Source organism: Pezoporus occidentalis, unplaced genomic scaffold, assembly GCF_034315485.1.
Source record: "Pezoporus occidentalis ecotype Australia unplaced genomic scaffold, CSIRO_AGI_Poc_V1 ctg15, whole genome shotgun sequence".
NCBI classification, from domain to species: domain Eukaryota; kingdom Metazoa; phylum Chordata; class Aves; order Psittaciformes; family Psittacidae; genus Pezoporus; species Pezoporus occidentalis.
Window position 1 is genome coordinate 8,915,821 of NW_026913316.1, and position 17,421 is coordinate 8,933,241.

General features: G+C 42.7%; 1 protein-coding gene across 1 annotated transcript in view; it reads right to left on the minus strand.

Annotated features, from left to right (window-relative positions):
- The window catches only part of EPB41L4B (erythrocyte membrane protein band 4.1 like 4B), an 84,286-nt gene that overhangs the window by 24,705 nt on the left and 42,160 nt on the right, over positions 1-17,421 (minus strand). Inside the window, exon 2 of the mRNA XM_062610967.1 lies at positions 8,851-8,955. Within this exon, the coding sequence (XP_062466951.1) occupies positions 8,851-8,955 (105 nt within the window). The remainder of the gene's footprint in view (positions 1-8,850; positions 8,956-17,421) is intronic.

The window sequence follows — 17,421 nt, forward strand, 5'->3', positions numbered from 1 at the left end:
GAACCGTGCTAAATGCTCAGGTTTGGAAAAGAAGGTGTACTAAACAAAAGCTGGCACCTTTAAAACTGAAAGTCAATTATCCCTTCAGCGGTCTTCTTGCTGTCTGATTTCCCAGGCACCTGAGCCCTCCCAAGCTGTCTGCCATGAGGCACACGGCTTTCTAAAGCAGAGAGGATAAAAATGTATGTAACGCGTGGGAGGAAGGAATCACCAAAACAAAGTCAATAAAAACCCTACCCACCAACCACAGATTGGGACGTTTGCAATAAAGTTACAAAGGAGAAAAAACCCTTTCCTCTTTTCTCCTGAAGGTCACCTTTTAAATAATATTATGATAGAAGCAGAAAACCAAATGAGAATTGGGGTCATGCAGAAACTCAGAGACTACACAAGCATATACTTAGAAATGGTATAAGCTCCCAGGAGTTCACAGCTTAAAACGATGAGGAGATTGTTCATTACACTCATCTAAGTTTCTTTGATCCCTCCTGGAAAGCTATGTTCCTCTTGAAAATGTAGATGCAGAGAAGAACTGCTTTTAGATAAATTGCTCAGATACAGCTGAAGATGTAATGAACACCAGGGGTGATACTGGCTAGTATTTTCAATAGGAAGCAGGATGATGGGGCACGATACAACTGCATGGGGTTACTACATACACAATACAACTGCAGAGAGAGAGCAAGAGAGTGCTGGGGCAAAGGAAGGCATTTTTGAACTGGCTGGAGGAACTATTTAAAAACAGATTCTGTGATACTAGCATGGACAACTACAGTACTCCCAAATTACAGGCTGAGCCCCAAGGGAGAGGGGAGAAGAGCACCACCTGGGTTCCACTGGGCTGCTGCACCAGGGTGACAGGAGGAGACTCTCACAGCACCACTGAGGTCCTCGGGACCTGGAGGTGGGGGTGTTCAGCCTGAGGACAAGAAGCCTACCCAAAAGGTGTACTGAAGATGAAGCCAGACTCTCCATGGTAGTACACAATGAATACCAACAGATCAAGCAAAGAAGCTGAGAGACAGCTTTTGCTTTGGTGTGCTGGTTTGATTTTGGGTGGCCACCAGATGCCCACCAAAGCTGCTCTATCATTCCCCTCCTCAACTGGACGGGGGAGCAACATGATGACAGACATATCACTCTGACCAACTACCATCACAGGCAAAACACACTAAACTCAGGGAAATTAATTTAACACTACCAATCAAATTGGAGTAGGATAACAAGAACTAAGTACAAATCTTATTTTTCCTTCCACCCCTCCCTTTTTCCCAGGCTCAAATTCATTGCAAACTGTTCCACCTCCTTCCCCTGAGTAATGGGGTCTGTGATCAGTTCATCACGCATCGTTTCTACCACTCCCTCCTCCTCAAGGGAGGACTCCTTACACTCCTCCCCTGCTCCAGTATCTCTCTCCCACGGTAGACAGCTCTCCATCAACTTCTCCAAGGTGAATCCTTCCCACAGGCTGCAGTTCTTCATAAACTGCTCCAGTGTGGGTCCCTTCTATGGGTGCAATCTTTCAGGAACAGGCTGCTACAAGTGTGGGTCCCTTCCATGGGGTGTAGTCCTTCAGTAACAGACTGCTCCAGTGTGGGTTCCCCGCAGGGTCACAAGTCCTGCAGCAAACCTGTTCCAGCATGAGCTTGTTTCTCCATGAGCCCACAGGTCAGCACAAGCTTCCCATGGGGTCACAGCCTCCTTTGGGCATGACCCTGTTCCGGTGTGAGGTCCTCCATGGACTGCAGGGGGATATCTGCTCCACCAGGCATCTCCATGGTTGCAGGGGAGTATCTGCTCCTCCATGGACCTCCATGGGCTGCAGGGGCACAGCTTGCCTCACCATGGTCTGCACCACAGGGGGAATCTCTGCTCCGGTGCCTGGAGGTCTTCCCCTCCTTCTGAACTGACCTTGGTGTCTGCAGAACTGCTTCTCTCATGTATTCTCACTGCTTTCTCTCAGCAGCTGTTACACAGCAGTTTTTTCCCTTTTCTTAAGTCACTGGAAGCATCACCAACACTGCTGATGGGCTCAGCTTTAGCCAGCAGTGGGTCTCTTTTGGAGCTTTTTCAACTGTCTCTGTCCACCACGGGCACATTTTGGCATCTGCCAAAAGTAACCTCCACAGCCCTCTCACTTCAGCTTACGCTCTGGCCATGAACAAAGACAAAAGAAAATAGCAAAAGCTCTTTGTTGTATTGGATAGACTGAAGACTTGACTTCTTAGAAGAGAGGTGGAGAAGCATCACTGAGACAGTACTGCAACCACCTGCCTTGCACAACTGCTTCTCAAGTCTGTGCCAGAGAAATAGTCTACAACCTCCCCTGAAATAGCAAGTGCTACTGGAAGATGAAAACCTGGAGATGCTCTGGGAATTCTTGGTGTATTGGAGTCTCTCACCACATGTTCCTAAACTGCAATACGTCCCTGGACAGCCACAGTTGGAAGCAGTCACTGATTACATGTTCTGCATTGCTGTGGAGGCAGGCACGTTGCCTCTGTCCAGTTACTGAACTGGCATTTCGTATCACTACCACTATTAGTAACTGAAGCACCGAGTACCACAGGATACTGTTACCTGTACAGCTCTTGCGACCCTCCAGCTGTGACTGGTATTTGTTGTTACAGGCTACAACCCACAGACACAGGTCCTGCAACAACCACAGGCCCAAAAAGCTCATCATCCAGAGGAACAAGAGAGATTTAGGGAGGGGAAACAGAATCACAGATGAATTTCATGTTTTTTTTTTTAATGGGGAAATTGGGTATTTCTACTAGAAGCAGAAAAGGAAACAGTTTGCATTATCAAAATATTAACCAGTATCGCTTTCTCCCAACATTCAACGTCTACGGGGGTATGATATAATAGGCATCACAGAAACATGGTGGGATGGCTCCTACGACTGGAGTGTTGGAATGGAAGGTTACAGGTTCTTTAGAAAAGACAGGCCTGGCAGGTGGGGAGGGGGAGTTGCCCTTTATGTTAGGGATAGGCTGGAGAGTATGGAACTCTGTCTGGGGCAGGTGAGCAGTTAACAAAGAGTTTGTGAGTCAGGGTTAAAGGGAATATGGCTATGGGAGACATTACTGTGGGGATCTGTTACAGACCGCCTGATCAAGGAGAACCTGCGGATGAAGCACTCCATAGACAGATAGGAAAAGCCTCACACTCGCAGGCCTTTGTTCTCATGGGTGACTTCAACCACCCTGACATCTGTTGGAAGGACGGTACGGCCCAGCACAAGCAATCCAGGAGGTTCCTCGATTGTGTGGAAGACAACTTCCTTCTGCAAGTAATAGAGGAGCCAACGAGGAGAGGTGCCATGCTTGACCTTGTGCTCACCAACAGGGAAGGGCTCAGTGGAAATGTGACTCTCCAGGGCAGCCTTGGATGCAGCGATCATGAGATGCTCAAATTTGAGATCCTCAGGACAGTGAGAAGAGCATGCAGCAAGCTCACTGCCCTGGACTTCAAAAGAGCAGACTTTGGCCTCTTCAGGATCCTGCTTAGTAAGTTTCCATGGGATACAGCCCTAGAGGGCAGGGGGGGCCCAAGACTGTTGGTTGATATTCAAGGATCACCTGCTACAAGCTCAGGAGTGCTGCATCCCAACCAGAAGGAAGTGCAGCAGGAGGGCCAGGAGACCTCCTTGGATGGATAAGGAGCTGCTGAGGAAAATTCAAATGAAAAAAGAGGCTTATAATAAGTGGAGGCAAGGACAGGTGGCATGGGAAAAGTTCAGGGATGTTGTCTGGGAAGCTAGGAACCAGGCTGGGAAAGCTAAGGCCCAGTTAGAATTAAACTTGGCTAGGGGTATTAAGGATAACAGGAAGGGATTCTACAGGTACATAGCAAATAAAAAACAGACTAGGGAGAATGTAGGCCCCCTCAGGAAGCTCTTGGGAGAACTGGCTACACAGGATTTGGAGGAGGCTGAGGTTCTGAATGACTTCTTTGCCTCAGTCTTCACTGGCAAAGGCTCCGACAAAACCACCCAAGTCTTGGAAGGCACACGCAGGGACTGTGAGAATGAAGACCTTGCGCCCACTGTAGGAGAGGAACTGGTTCAAAACCATCTTAAAAATCTGAACGTGCACAAGTCCATGGGTCCTGATGAAATCCATCTGCGGGTCCTGAAGGAGCTGGCGAAGGAAGTTGTGAAGCCGCTGGCCATCATATTTGAGAAATCATGGCAGTCAGGTGAAGTTCCCAATGACTGGAAAAAGGGAAATATAACCCCCATTTTCAAGAAGGGGAAAATGGAGGACCAGGGGACTTACAGACCAGTCAGTCTCACCTCTGTGCCTGGCAAAATCTTGGAGCAGATTCTCCTGGAAGCCATGCTAAGGCACATGAAAATCAACAAGGTGCTTGGTGACAGCCAGCATGGCTTCACTAAGGGGAAATCCTGCTTGACCAATTTGGTGGCCTTCTATGATGGGGCTACAGAACTGATGGACAGGGGTAGAGCAGTTGATGTCATCTACCTGGACTTGTGTAAAGTGTTTGATACTGTCCCACATGACATCCTTGTCTCTAAATTGGACAGACATCAATTTGATGGATGGACCACTCGGTGGATAAAGAACTGTCTGGATGGCCACACACAAAGAGTTGTGGTCAATGGCTCAATGTCCAGGTGGAGACCAGTAATGAGTGGTGTCCCTCAGGGATCAGTGCTGGGACCGGTCTTGTTTAACATCTTTGTCGGTGACATGGACAGTGGGATTGAGTGCGCCCTCAGCAAGTTTGCCGATGACACCAAGCTCTGTGGTTCGATTGATATGCTGGAGGGAAGGAATGCCATCCAGAGGGACCTCGACACGCTTGTGAGGTGGGCTGATGCCAACCTCATGAAGTTTAACCATGGCAAGTGCAAGGTCCTACACCTGGATCGGAGCAATCCCAGGCACAGCTACAGGTTGGGCAGAGAAGAGATTCAGAGCAGCCCTGTGGAGAAGGACTTGGGGGTGTTGGTTGATGAGAAAATGAACATGAGCAGGTAGTGTGCACCTGCAGCCCAGAAAGCCAACTGTATCCTGGGCTGCATCAAAAGGAGCGTAACCAGCAGGTCGAAGGAGGTGATCCTGCCCCTCTACTCTGCTCTTGTGAGACCTCACCTGGAGTATTGTGTGCAGTTTTGGTGTGCTCAACATAAAAGGACATGGAACTCTTGGAACAAGTCCAGAGAAGGGCCACGAGGATGATCAGGGTACTGGAGCACCTCCTGTATGAAGACAGGCTGAGGAAGTTGGGGCTGTTCAGCCTGGAGAAGAGAAGGCTGCGTGGAGACCTCATAGCAGCCTTCCAGTATCTGAAGGGGGCCTATAGGGATGCTGGGGAGGGACTCTTCATTAGAGACTGTAGTGACAGGACAAGGGGTAACAGGTTAAAGCTTCAACAGTGGAAGTTTAGATTAGATATAAGGAGGAAATTCTTTCCTGTTAGGGTGGTTTGGCACTGGAATGTCCAGCAAGGCTGTGAATGCTCCATCCCCGGCAGTGTTCAAGATCAGGTTGGATGAGGCCTTGGGTGATATGATTTAGTGTGAGATGTCCCTGCCCACGGCAGGGGGGTTGGAAATAGATGATCTTAAGGTCCTTTCCAACCCTAACTATTCTGTTTCTATGGTTCTATGTATTGAACAGTGAGGCTTGTCCTATTTTGTTCTGCCTAATGAGCCCTTGTTACAATATTAAGCAGTACATAAGCAGAAAGACTCCCAGATATCACACTAAGGCTGACTGGTTTGAGTTGCACATTTTTCCATATCCCTCACACCCTTAAGAAGTCACAGCACCAGTATCAAAAGCAGCCACATGAAAAGCTCTTGATCTGAATGACAATGAGCCTTGACAAATGACAAAGAAAATTCAGATTCAGCAGATGCAGTCAAGAAGCAACAAGCTCCTACAGGGCCTTGACCCAATCAATACCTGCTGAAACATCCAGGACTCTAGTTCTCACTGTACTACTATATTATGGATATTATAAAACATACACAAATATAGAAATTAAAAAAAAAATGATGCAAACAATGAAAGAACCACCACTAGAACAGCTGCAGAACCAAGTCTCAGTTTTGTCTGAGTCTGTTAGAAAAAAAAGAGTTGTTCCAAAGCTATTATAATGTGACTACAATACAGTTTTATCCCTCACTATAACCTATAAATTGTGATCAGTCAAGAAGCTGAACATCAGCAGGCAATATATCTGTGTTGCTTTTTAAACCGCACTTATGAATAAAGGTTTTCTACTAGATCAATTCTTCTGCACAGTAATAATACTTAACAATCCATGTCACCCAGAGTATTTCTACTTCTGGAGTTAATATCAGATAACTTAAAATACAACAGTACACAAAGCTTTGCTTTAGAATAACTACTTGATGACTGTCTACATTCTTCTATTCATGGATATCTTCAAAGAGCACTCTGCTGCAGAGTTCACTGAATTAGGCTTTACAGCATTTTCTGCCTTGCTGCTCAAATCCTGCTTTTCACAACTTTATGGTTTTTGGTTGCACTGAAAAACTTTTTGGGGGGTATTAAAAAGAAGCCGTTCAAAGTTTTTTTTCTTTTTTGAAACAGATCAGCTCTAATAATGATTTTATTTTTTTTTTTGCTCGAAATCACAGTATCAACACTGCTTGTCCCATCTCTGACAAAGTTACAGGACTGCAGGAAACAGTGCACTCAAAGGCTGCTGGCCTGGAAGCACACAGAAGTAATTTCCACTATTCAAAGACTATTTTCTCCTCTCTTATTTATAATGGGGGCTTAAATATGTTTAGCACTTAACAAAACATATCAAAGAGAAAGCCTCAGAGCCTCAAAGAGTTTACAGAACTTTAAGCTCCCAGTCCACTTTGTGGCTGGGCTGGCACTAAGCAGAAGCACACAGAAGCTACACATTAATAACTACGCAAATGAAATGAGTAGATCACAAGTTCAAAACAGACCAAGGAAGGATATTAAATTACGGAACCTTTTTTTGCACAGGGTGCTGGGGAACATAAAAGCCTGTGCCTTAAAGCTCTTGAAGCTCTACTCTCTGACCAGCCTGAGTCAGACAAAAAACCCCAAACCCACAACCTAAATGAGAGTTTTCAGCCTCACACCAGAGGTGAAGAACTGCCCTAAACACTCCTCTTAATCCAGGTAGCCATAACGCTGCTATTAAAGCTCTCCACCCATCACTGGCTTTTTTAGCACTCCCAAATGCTGTTCATGGCACTTATCCCTCTTGTAACTGTAGACACAATGCTTTACTCCCCACCCCATGAAGAGGAAAGAAATAGCATAGAAAGCTAAAACACTTCCACATAAAGGCACATTTTGCCCTGAACACCAGGAATACAACTACCTATGGAAAACATACTTGCTCACATCTCTGCTTCATCTCTTACTATTCAAAAGAGCCCTTCAGTTTTGCAAATATAGAAGAAAAAGAGCATTCTCTGCTACCTCATCCAGGTCTTCTGTTTCTCATCTGCCCTCTTTCTTGCTGGGAAAGAATGCTTCACTCTCCCTTTCTGCTTCCCTTCTTTCGAAACATTACGGAACTCCTTGCTAGGTAACTTCTAGCTATCAAGTTTTAAATGATTCGACAATCAGTAATAATATAATCCATTTTGCTATTCTGAGGAAGCTCTGCTCTATTAGCTATGTCTTTTATTATCAGGTCCATCATAAAAAGACACAATTTATGTAATAAATTTTATCAGCAACATATAGACTATCTACCTAAAAACCCCAATCCCATTATGGACATACTACAAACATCAGTTTCCAGTGATAAGTACATACCCTTCAATTAACTGGGGTATTAGGAAAATGTTTAAATAGGTAATACTTGTTTTCCCCAAAAGCACAGATTCCCTTTCTCAATAGGCAACTCATTATATTTAAACAACAAACAGAAGACTTGTCCAAAGTCATTAGTAAATCAGATGATCACGCAAGCTGATAAAACACTAATCTGACCTGATCACATTGCCCCAAGCTTGCTAGAGAATAAAGCTGAGAATTCTGAGAGTATAAAGGTAGAACCTAACTACATTCAACAAGATGTCAATATAGTGGCTATATTTTGTGACTATCTTGTTGTAATAGCACTAAATACATCTGTCACCTGTTGCTTTATGGAACAAATTATTTACTGACCAAATAACCTAAAAGCAAATGCTTATTTTTCAAGTCTGCATATTCTTTGCTCACAACCCAGGTTGCTGTCATAGCAATACCTCAGCACATAAGAAGAAAGGAAAAGATTAAGTAGACAGAAATAAAGTTTAACCACAAGGTTGCAGTCTTTCAACCTTATCTTCTTAATATATCTATCTACCTGCATCTGTAAATACAGTCCTTTCTTTTCCTCATTTTACCTGTAGATGCTGGAGGTCACTGGGCAGGGGAAAAGAAGGAAACATTTTCTCTATTTCGAGTACAACTAAATGAAACTAAACTCTACAAAGTAAAATAATCTCTATATGGAACAGCAAAGATAAGAGTTACAAGAAACCCTTGCTTGCAAGAGAGATGTAAACTGTTTTTACTATCATAAGCCTACTAAACATAAAACATTTTTCTTTACCCATAATTATTGCTTTTTCACTTATGTGCAATCATGCCATGTGCAATCATGTCATGTACATATCATATAAAGTGCCACATGACTCATTTAGCGGATTTGGATATATGTGCAAGAACCAAACATGGTATCAGCTGTTTCAGCAGTGTGTCCCCTAATGCCTACATCTCTCCATGCAACAGCACCAGTGAAACATTTATAACAGGCAACATAACCTGCCACAGAACACAAAAAATAACCTGAAGTTATACTCACTGTAACCTGGGAAGCATCCATGAATTGTAGGCCAAAGTAATCAGTTTCCACAAGGTCCAAATGATATACAATCTGGTCAAACAACTCCTGTCCTTTTGCATTTTTCTGTAACAGAAAACAAAGGTTTTGGAGGTTTTTTTGTCAGTAGGTGTGGGTTTGTTTGTTTGACTGGGTTTCTTTTAAGTTCAAATAGGGAAGAGGAGATGCACAATAGAAAACAATATCTAAATAGAATTACTAATTATTCTAAAGAATTGTGTTGACATTTATTTTCTTCAAGAAAGACACAGCGACACATGGTTCCTATCTGCAGCTATTCCAATAGCATTAGACTTCACTCTCAAAGAAAACTGTCAAAGCTCACTGTAACTCAAAAGTACTGGAGAGAAAAGAAAGGCTTATATCCTGTAAGTTACAGAGCCGGCATTTTAAACCTCAGAAAGCCAAATTCTCCAGGAAAAGCTTGCTTGGCATCTGCCCAAAATCTGCAGCCATGCAGTGCCACACCACCATTCCAGCTGCAACACAAATTCTGGACAGCTTGAATACTTGAGCAGCACTTTGAGGAAAATTAATGGAATTTGATAAGAATCTTTCAGTAATGTTGCTAACTGCAATAACTTTTACAACCTTTAAACAGAGAAACAAAAAAGGAAAAAAGAAAAAAGTCTACAGTTCTTAATTGGCATGCCATGTGAAACTCACAGGCATGGAAACAAAACTAACCCCAATCATGGGCTACAGAGCTAGTAGAAAAGTTAGCTGATCCTAAAGGTAGCCTGTATTGGCCTGTATACTTGTTCTGAGGTTAAGTCAAGAATTTAGATTCCCGGTGCTTCAACTTCAACCACTATAAGAGGCAAATCTTGGAGGTTACAGGTGGGTAGGATTAAGAGGGAATAACAAAACAAGTTTTCATGCAAACCCTGTTGAGTTACTTAGGGAAGGAAGTTTTCAAGTCCCTGAGCACAAAACCCCCTAAAAATACATGAGATGATGATAAATCTCAGTAAAGAGACCAAAGCTACAGGCATATTTTATATAGGAAAGTACAGATCCGGAAACACTTTTGTGCCTGCTGTCCCTCATGCACCTTTGAGGTGGTTTTTTTTTGAAAGCTCTAAAATATTAGGCATTCACACTTCATCCCAAAATGCAGCAAAATTCATTGATTTCAGCTGAAGAACTGAACAGCATTCAGTTCCATTAGTCTGGTCTTCTGCACAAAAGCAGCATCAATCATAAGATGCAGAACTGCTGTCCAGGACTCCAAGCTGTCTAAAATCTGTCTTCTTCAGCAAAGGCAAGATAAAGAGTTTAATCTTACTCTATTTTTCAAAAAAGACCAAGCAAGCTTAGGTGTATATATCAAATTTTGAGGGATTTTGGTGGGGTTTTGTTTGGGTTTTTTGTTCTCTTGTTTGTTTTAAACTAAGAAAGCAGAAGCACAGAAGTAAAATCTTATCAAATTTCAGGAGCAGTATTAGGGGCTCCATTAAAACAAGCTGCAAAATACCTTCAATAAATCACTAATTTATCATTGTAAGGTACTGCTTGATTGATCTGGGAGGGCAAGAGACAAATAATAAACATTCTTAAAGAAAGTGAGAATACAACAGCTCCTTATAGCAATAAATTCTTAAGAAACTATCATCTTTAGATGTACAGTTAACTGCTATAAACCAAAGTTTGCTAAAAAGTATTCAGAACACATTTTCTGATATGCAGTCAATTCAGCACTTGTTAAAAGAAGGCATACTAAAACACAACAGAATTTAAACTCACTCTGCTCAAAGGAGGAGAAAACCCTTCAAAGCAATAAAAAAGAAATAGCAAGACATGAGAAATACATAAAACTAGGAACAACTGATTTGATGCCCTACGATCTCTCTACTTCTGGTTGCTTGCTTTATGGCATTAACTATCAGTATGTTTATCTTCGACTGCCACACACCCAATAGAAACCAGAAGGAGCACACTCCACCTTCTGTACTCAAATACTAGTTAATGTTCAACATGTGTGTTACACAGAGAATAGCTCTGTACGGCACGGCTAGGCCATAAAATGCAGTATTACATACACAGTTTACAGGAGATTATAACATTTAACTTGTCGCTAAATGAGCTTTCCCAGCAGCTCATACTGCTTAGACGATAAAGCTTCTAAGCCAGCAAACTGCTGACAAAAAACTTTCTTTGAAATGTTACACTAAAAGGGGAGATAAAAGTGACTAATGCCTTTCCTGTACTAACAGTAAGGGATGACCTGTTCTCCTTCATTCTGCCTCTTCACTGTGTGACAAGCTAGGGAGTCAAACTGAGAAATGATAACTTGGTACCTGTGCATTGAATTAAATGCTATATAACTGCATTTAATATAACTGGTATAGGCAAAATAGAAGGGTTTTTCCTCAGGAATTGCATATGCATGAATAAAAGTGGTCCTAATAGAAAAAATGTCCTTATTATAAGAAACTTCTGATCTTCACAGTCTCTTCCTCCTACCCTCCTTCTAGGTAACAAAGAAGATAAAAAAAATGGTTCCTCTTTCAAAACCTGGTACCATATAAAGAACGTGAAACTGATTTCATACAAGAACATTTTCTGAGTAGGTCTAATCTGTTGGAATTTAACAAATTACAGTAGTTTCTCTACAGACCTTCAAATTGTGCACATTTTTTTGAAGAGACAGCTGAAAATACCCAGCTTTAAACTATTTTACAGTTGTACCTTGCTAGACAGATGGTTCAGAACTGTCAGATGAAAAAGACAGGTGTAACTTAGCTATTAAAAAAAGGGAGTAGATGGCAACAAACAATATATGTCTACTTCTCTGGGTAACCTGTTCCAGTGCCTCACCACCCTCACAGTAAAGAACTTCTTGTATTTAATCAATCTGTAATCTAAGAAAAGGTGTTTCATGTCAGTCACCCTGTACTGCCTGATAGTTGTGCTAGTTTCCTTCACTCTGTAACCTAGAAACCCTTCTTAAATACCCCCTCCCCTCACCCTTTCCTCATCAGATTTTCTTTGGGACCATGAAGCATCAAAGAAAATTCTTACATTTAAGGAGAACTTATTGCAGGGTTCTCCAACAAGGACCCAAATCGGCATCAGTATAAAGCACCACACAGAGTCACAGCGACAGCTGCATGGCCCACATTTCAAGTGGGCTAAATTTTTAGCTGTCAAAGACTTCCAGTCTCAGGGAATCTGTGGAAATTCTTGTCAGCTAAAACCTGACAAAACAAAGATTAACTTCTCTAATCAGAAACTCTTCCAGACTTGACATGTGAATAGGCAACTGGTTTTAACATGCTTTTGGTGGGCATGAAGGGCAAATTCATTAGCCAGGGACATCTTATACCAACTGGCTCTGTCTAAACAGGCTGATCATTGTTGATTTTAGCTATTCCAGAGTTGTTTGAAAGCTTTTTGCCAAAGGGCATGAAAAGGAGACGTACAAGGCAGAAATGTCCCATTTTAGAGCAGCTAGAGTGCAAGAATGCTATTGACCACTCTCAAAGCACACACAGCAAAGCTGGAGAGCTTCTCCATACATCTTCCCCAAACGGAAGTATATGTGGCAACCAAGCACAGTGCATTACGTGAACCCAAGTGGAGTGGCTGTATTTATCGAGTCATACTAGAGAGCTGAGGTCACAGTATTACAAACTAACTATTAGCAGATTTCAGAAACAGGTGAAGTTGTGCTTGTTAAAACAACTTGTCAAATATGCCAGGAGGTAAACGAAATAGCCTGCAAGTTGACAAATGATAGAAAAAAAAAAAAAAAGAAAAAGAAAATAAACTACTGCCAAGAAAAAGGTCAAAGCCAATTAACTGTAATGTGTCCCAAACTGAACAGGGAATAGCAGGATGTAGCAGGAACGAGTAGGTAGCGTAGCTTTAGATTCTTTTTCTAAAGAAAACACAGGATCATGTATTCTGCAATTCATAAAATATTTTTTCAGAGTGGGCTGCTATGATCTCATGGCCACAAACACCAGGTTTTAGATTCTAGTAAGTTACTAAAGGAGCATTTGTAGCTAGCGATTCTCTGCTCCACAACTGCTCTGACACATCAGTATTTCCTCTCCCAGGCATTTCCTGGAACATGGTCGCTAAGTATATTCTGCTCAGTCCTCATAAACCTGAGCTGTTATTAACTCATTTTTCAAACCTCTAACTAAGGTTTTATGTGCTGGCCGTATTGCTTAGTAGCAAGAATTTGCCCTGCTTTTTAAGTCATTGGCAAAGTTGTTTCCCAGCATTTCAGACATACTACAGGCTAAACATGATTAAAGCCCCCCGGGCTTCTAACTAGTCTCAACTCCTGGTGCTTGTTACCAGCTGTCCTTGCTGAGGTACTCAACTTTTTTTGCCTCAGTCTTCAGCAGCACGTGGTCTAGCCACATGGCAAAGGCAGGGACTGGGAGAATGAAGAACCACCTGCTATAAAAGATGAGGTTTGAGACCATATCAGGAACTTGAGGGTACACAAGTCCAGGGGACCTGATGAGATGCACAGTTGGGGAACTGGCAGATGAAGTGGCTAAGCCACTATCCGTTGTATTTGAGAAGCTGTGGAAGCCCGGTGGAGTCCCCGCTGACTGGAAGAAGGGAAACCTCCATTTTTTAAAAATGGAAAAAGGAAGATGCAGGGAGCTACAAGGTGGTCAGTCTTCCCTCAGTGCCTGGCAAGATCATGGAACATGTCCTGAAAACTATGCTAAGGCATGTGGAAAATAAGGAGGTGATCAGTGACAGCCAACATGGCTTCACTAAGGGCAAATCATGCCCTTAGTGAAAAATTTGGTGGCCTTCCATGGCAGGGTGACAGAGTTGGTGGATAAAGGAAGAGCAACTGATGTCATCTACCTGGACTTGTGCAAGGCATTTGACACTGTCTTATGAGACATCCTTGTCTCTAAACTGATTTGATGGATGGACCACTCTGTGGACAAGAAATTGGCTGGATGGTTCACCCAAAGAGTTGTTGTCAGTGTCTTGATATCTGGTTGGAGACCAGTAATGAGTTCCCTCAGGGGTCAGTGTTGGGACTGATCCTGTTCAACATCTTTGTCAGTGACAGAGACAGAGGGATTAAGTGCACCCTCAGCAAGTTTGCTGATGCCATCAAGCTGTGTGGTGCAGTTGACACACTGGAGGGAAGGAATGCCATCCAGTAGGACCTTGACACACTTGAGAACCTCAAGAGGCTCAAGAAGGCCGAGTGCACCTGGGTTGGGGCAATCCCAAGCACAAATGGCTTAAGAGCAGCCCTGAGAAGAAGGACTTGTCGAAGGTGGCTGATGAGAAGCTCAACCTGAGCCAGCAGTGTGTGCTCACAGCCCAAAAAGCCAACCATACCCTAGGCTGCACCAAAAGAATCATGACCAGCAGGGTGACAGAGGTGCTTTTTCCCCTCTGCTCCTCTCTGGTGAGACTCCACATGCAGTACTGCATTCAGTTCTGGGGCCCCCAACACAAGAATGATGTGGACCTGCTCTATCAAGTCCAGGGGAAGCCACCAAGATGATCAGGAGGCTTGAGCACCTGCCCTGTAGAGACAGCCTGAGAGAGTTGGGGCTGCTCAGCCTAGAGAAGAAAAGGCGCTGGGGAGAACTTACAGCAGCCTTCCAGTACCTAAAGGAGGCCTACAAGAAATCTGGAGAGGGACTTTTTACAAGGGCCTGTAGGGACAGGACAAGGGGGAATTGCTCTAAACTGAAGGAGGGTAGATTTAGGCTAGATATTAGGAAGAAGTTCTTCACTATGAGGGTGGTAAGGCACTGGCAGAGGTTGCCCAGAGAAGCTGTGGACACCCCATCCCTGGCAGTGTTCAAGGCCAGGTTGGGCAGAGCCTTGGGTGACATGGTCTAGTGTGAGGCACCCCTGCCCATGCAGCAGTGTTGGAACTAGATGATCTTTAAAGCCCCTTCCAAGCCAAAACATTTCTATGATGCTTCAATTCTTTAACTTGCTTTCTTTTAGTCAGTTTCTCAAACACAGCCACCTGTGGTGAAATAAAAGAGCATTTGCAGAATTTTAAGCACAAAAATGCAACAAAATTCTATATTCCTATAAATCTGTTCATTAGGACCCTTGGGAAGAGGGTGGTACAGACACCACCCTCTGCATCCTCTAAGCTTAGTCATTAGGGGGTATGTGACTACAGTGAAATCATCCTTTGGATCATGACTCTTGCAGGCACATTGGAGTCGGCACAACTGAAAAGAGATTCATATTATACATCACAGTTGCTATGATATCTAACAGCTTCAGCCAATTACATGTATTTGAGGCCATGGCTGGGCTTACAAAAGCTGCACTGAAAACCATGCAGTCCATCCCAGCAACACTGCTATAGGTAGCACCATCAAAGATAGTAACACTTTTCAAGTTCCAGTTTCCATGCCTCTATCTAGAGATGGCACTTTGCAGAGGGCACGCTGCTCTCTGCAAACTAACCATGACGTTGGTGCCTATTCCACCCTCCTCCCAGGGGACCTATGAACAGATTCATAATATTGTGGAGACAGTTGCATTTCTTGAAATTATGCAAATATTCCTTTATTTCAATATAAAATAAATTCAGTGATTAGACTGAAAGAAAAGCAAGTTATTTCTTAGCATATCATACTTCTATGAGGCTGGCTAACTTGCTCGAGCTATGCAAAGATGTTAGGTTATTTTCCTACCAGTCAACCATTGACTCAAGTTTTCAGTTCTGGCTCCAAGCCCCCTTGAAAATGTGACACTGTTCAAATATTGCTTCAGAGCCTGCTACTGCATGCAAATTATGTTTAAATGTAGTACAGACCACAGAAACAAGCAGCATTCCTGAACGTGCTCAGAAGAAAATGCAACTGATGATGCATATAAACTTTTAGCTGAAGAACAAAATTCATTCTAACCCTTTCGAGAAATTAGCTAAAAATGAGAGCAAAAAAAATCGCCTTAACCTCCCCCTGCAAAAAAAACTCCAAACAGAAAATGCCAAACATACACAGCACCAAACCCTCAGACATTCATCAGAAGACAAAAAAAATCTACTGAATGTCATTTACTTATTATAACCTTGAAAGCATAAACATTTCACTGCCAGTCATTTTTGTCAAGTCCCTAAACAAAAATTGTGATTTCCTGAGCAAAGAAGCTTATAAGCAAAATTAAAGAACCCTTCAAAAACTGACAAAATACCAAAGCAAAAAACCTCCCCAACCAACAAACCAAGCCACTCTCAAAGTTTATGATAAAAATAACTCTTAAATACTAGGACTCTTACCAGTCACATCCCATCAAGGAGACAGGGGAGCCTCAAGAAACAGCACAGTACTATTTAAGTACATTGTCTCTGTGAGTGGTACATAAAGCAAGCGAGCTAGGTTTCTGCAACTAAGATGACAATGAGAATTTGCACAGAGAAATTATTACAGTTACAAGAAAAAGAAGTAATCACCAAACACTGGGTATAATAAACCTCACTATTGCTGCACAGCAGCATTTCCCAACAGCACTCATACTCTCATGTCTCCATCAATTACTGGCAAGAAGAATCAGTGTTTGCTCCCTGGTAGAAGAAGCTGGAAATAGCGATTAATGACTGCAAAAGACAAGTAGCACTTCTGCCTCTTTTCACAGGACAGCAAGGATTGAAGGCAGAAAGTCTATAGAACTGGCAGGGAAGAGAAATCTGAACAAGAATAAATAGATCATCATATTTTATATGTACCAGCCAAAGCACTACATAAACCCAAATGGCACTGGGTTTCTAGTCAGATCATAATATCATTACCGTGTTAGCATGACATTAGCCAAGTCTCTTGTGTTAGCCTAAGCTTTCTGCCTGCTATGTAAGGGCAGACACTTGTGAATATATATAAAAAAAAAAAAAAAAGACTGAAGGGTGGGGAAGAACAGTATGCTATTTTCAAGCTCTGCAACAGGAATGAAAAACATTTCTAATTACTCTTAGAGTACAAACTCATTGAGATGAATCGAAGATTGGAAGAGCAGCACAGCATCATAGAAAATACAGAAAATATAGCAAAGAGGGAATTACTTTACAAGCAGAACAATAATTAAAGAGCCCAAACCCATGCCTAATAAACTGTTGGAAAGATGTCGTATGTACGGCACTACTTAAAACAGTCAAGAAAGTCAGGTGAGATTTGAAGGGTGAGTATAAAGGTTTTTTTGCCAGTTCACGCATCCCTGCTTCCACTCACTTCCTTCCTCACCTCCAAAATACATTCTCCCTCCTCCTCAAGTGGGCAAACACAAACGGACTAACTGTGTAAAATGATATGTACAATGCTAACTTTTATTGAAATCTGTTCTGGCAGTTGTTTTCAACACACATACTTTAGCTAATCGTGCCTTACAGTACAGCCCTTCAAGAACTAATTATAGTAGCATACCTAGAGCATCAGAAGTCCATTTAACTGGTTAAAAGAGGAGCATGAAACCACCATGTCTCAAGATCTATGTTATCTGGAAAGGAGAATTTCACCACTGTGTGAGTTTTTCAGGGAAGAAGTTGGAGCTGGTTCCAGCCATCTCCAC